We start from the raw sequence: 3,480 nt of genomic DNA, 5'->3' as shown, positions 1-3,480 counted from the left end.
GGTCTCCGGAGCCTGATCCAGGAAGGGGGCATCCGTTCACTCTGGAGGGGCAACGGTATCAATGTGCTCAAAATTGCCCCGGAGTACGCCATCAAGTTCTCTGTCTTCGAACAGGTGGGGGTGAGGGGATATCTACTTTCCCCAGCCCCACCCTCAAGCCGTCACCTCTCTGGTACCCACGGCCCCCTAAAGCCCAGATTTTTATCCAAAACATACGTAAAAAAAAATTTTACGTATTTTTGGCTGTGCTGGGTCTTCATTGCTGTGCATGGGCTTTCTCTAGTAGCAGTGAGTGGAGGCTCCTCTTTGCCTTCTCTAGTTGTGGTGTGCAGACTGCTCATTTTGGTGGCTTCTCTTATCGCAGAGTAAGGGCTCTGGGGCTCTTGTTGCAGAGTAAGCCCCAGCTAGGGCATGGGGCCTCAGTAGTTGCGGCTCCCAGGCTCCTCGGGGCTCGTGAGCACAGGCTCAGTAGTTGTGGTGCCTGGGCTTAGTTGCCCCGAGGCATGTGGGATCTTCCCGCATCAGGGATCAACCGCCATCTCCTGCACTGGCAGGCAAATTCTTTATCACTGAGCCACCAGAGAAGCCCCCAAGACATATTTTAATACTCCAGGTCCCACACCTCTTCCCCTGGGTGAGTTTCAGGAAGGAAAGGAGGCTAATTCTCACATTCCTCTTTCCCATCCCAGTGTAAAAACTACTTCTGTGGAGTGCACGAGTCCCCACCCTTTCAGGAACGTCTCCTTGCTGGCTCTCTGGCTGTGGCCACTTCCCAGACGCTCATCAACCCCATGGAGGTAAGAGTATCTGCCCCATAGAAGATGAAACAAGATGATTGGGTGGCAGCTGCTATGGCTTCCTCCTTCCCTGCCCCCTCCTCCTCTTTATGTAAGACATATCAAAGTTGTGTTCCAGATGGCTTACCCAGTCATCTCAACACTATTTACTGAATGGGTCCTCTCCTCTCCATCACCAATGACCCAAGATGCCACCACTGTAATTTACTAAATTCCTATATGCACGCATGCTCAGTTGCTTCAGTCGTGTCCGACTCCTTTCGACCCCGAGGACTGTAGCCTGCCAGGATCCTCTGTCCGTGGGGATTCTCCAGGCAGGAATACTTCGCAGGGGTAGATCCCCCTCCAAGGGATCTTCCCGACCCAGGGATTGAACCTGCAGCTTCTGCACTGCAGGCGGATTCTCTGCTGCTGAGCCACTGGGGAAGCCCCAAATTCCTATATGTGTTGGTATGTTTGTTTTGGTGGGGTTCGTTTGTTTTGTTGCCATATCACTGGACACAAGGGATCTTTAGTTTCCTCACCAGAGATGGAACCTGTGCCCCCTGCAGTGGAAGCTGGACCACTGGACCGCCAGGGACGTCCCTGGGTTTACTTCTGACCTTTCTCTTCTTGGGTTCAATCCCTAAGTCAGGAAGTTCCCCTGGAGAAGGGAATGAAAACCCACTCCAGTATTCTTGCCTGGAGAATCCCCCTGGACAGAGAAACCTGGTGGGCTACAGCCCATTAGGTCGCAAAGAGTTGGACATGACTGAGCAACTAACACTTTCACTTTTTCTCTTCTTGTCACTTGGGTTCTCTTCATGCACTTCTAATTTTTTTTTTTTAATTTTAAATGATCTTCTAATTTTTTTTAATGAGTAGACTTTATTTTGTAGCACAGTTTTAAGTTTACAGGAAAATTAGGTAAAAAGGGCAAGAGCATTCCCATATATATCTTGGCTTACATACGAAGTTTCCACTATCATTAACAACTTGAATTTGGGTGGTACATTGGTTACAACTGATGAACCAATATTGATACATTATTATTAACTAAAGCCCATGGTTGACATCAGGGTTCACTCTTGGCGTTGTGACTTGCTATGGGTTTTGACAAACGTATGACACGCAGCCACCATAATAGCGTCACACAGAAAAATTCCACTGCCCTAATAAGTCATTGTACTACACGTATTCACCTCTCCCTCTTTCCTCCAGTCCCTAACAACCACTGATCACGTTACTGTCTATGTAGTTTTGCCCCTTTTTTTTCTTTTGGCGGCACCCCGTTGGCATATGTTCAACAAGGTATTAAACCCTTGCCCCCTGCATTGGCTTAGGGTCTTAACCACTGGACGCCCAGGGAAGTCCCAGCCCAGTCTTTCATTTTTGAGGCTTGATATTATGTCTTATTATTCCCCATTCCTTCTCTTACTGGTTTTTCAGGCTATTCTCCATTGATTTCTTTTTCCTTTTAAAACGTTAGAAGTAATTTGCCTTGTTCAGAAAACAAAATCACACACTGGTATTTGTTTTTTACTCACTGACTCTAAACTCAAATGAGTTTAGATATTATTGCCATCTGGTGGCTCAGATAGTAAAGAATCTGCCTGCAGTACAGGAGATCCAAGTTTGATCCCTGGGTTGGGAAGATCCCCTGGAGGAAGCAATGGCAACCCACTTCAGTATTCTTGCCTGGAGAATTTCATGGACAGAAGAGCCTGGCGGACTACAGTCCATGGGGTTGCAAAGAGTCAGACATGACTGAGCGACTAACATTTTCATTTTCACTTTCTATACAATATTGGGTCTACATATCCAAGAATACATCCATTTATTTGGTCAAGTCTCCTTTTTCATCCCCTAAACGGTCTTTTAAAGCTTTCTTCATATAATTCTTGTCCTTGTCTGGTTGAGTTTCTTCATATTTTTACTTCTGAAATATAGCTGATTTATAGTGTTGTGTTAATTTCTCCTGTATGGCAAGGTGATTCAGTCATACATATACTATCTTTAATAAATATATTAATGAAAAAATATACCTTTTCCATTAAGATTTATTAAAGGATATTGAATATAGTTCCTTGTGCTATACAGTAGAAGTAGAACCTTCTTTACCTTTCTATATATTAGTTTGCACCTGTGAAGTATTTTTATTTTGATGGTTACATAACAAATCACCACACTCAAGAGCTTTTAAAATGATACAGATTTATTATCTCATTGTTTCCGTGGGTCATGTCTGGGCACTGACTAGTCGGGTCCTCAGTTCAGGATTTGATCAGGTGGAAATCAAGGTGTCAGTCGGTGGGGCTACCAATGGACCCATCTGAGGCGTGGGTGTCCTCTGCCAAACTCCCTGGTTGTTACCAGCATTCAGCTTCTTACGGCTGTAGACTGAGTCCTCAACTCCTGGAGGCCACCCACTGTTCCCTGCCCTGCGGTCCTCTCCGTAACAGTTTGTTTGAGACCAACCCTAGGGAACTCCCTGGCGGTGTAATGGTTAGGATTCCACACTTTTTTCACTGCCATGGACCTGAGTTCAGTCTCTGGTTGGGGAACTAAGATCCTGTGAGCCGAGAAGTATGGCCAAGATATAAAAAACCAATCCAGGAGTGTTTCTGATCCTTCTATCTCTTCTTCAGACTCTTTTAAAGGGCTCACCTGATTGAGTCAGACCCACTCAGGATGATTTCTCTTG

At 45.7% G+C, this 3,480-nt stretch overlaps 1 protein-coding gene across 1 annotated transcript in view; it reads left to right on the top strand.

The window, feature by feature from the left end:
- SLC25A41 (solute carrier family 25, member 41) overlaps positions 1 to 3,480 on the top strand; it is a 7,582-nt gene that overhangs the window by 1,262 nt on the left and 2,840 nt on the right. Inside the window, exons 4-5 of the mRNA XM_010828226.1 lie at positions 1 to 114; positions 690 to 797. The exon at positions 1 to 114 is cut by the window's left edge and continues 15 nt beyond it. Of these exons, the coding sequence (XP_010826528.1) occupies positions 1 to 114; positions 690 to 797 (222 nt within the window). The remainder of the gene's footprint in view (positions 115 to 689; positions 798 to 3,480) is intronic.

Source organism: Bison bison, unplaced genomic scaffold (assembly GCF_000754665.1).
Source record: "Bison bison bison isolate TAMUID 2011002044 unplaced genomic scaffold, Bison_UMD1.0 scf7180017864492, whole genome shotgun sequence".
NCBI classification, from domain to species: domain Eukaryota; kingdom Metazoa; phylum Chordata; class Mammalia; order Artiodactyla; family Bovidae; genus Bison; species Bison bison.
Note: the sequence above shows the minus strand (reverse complement) of the source record. Positions and strands in the feature narration are given on the sequence as shown.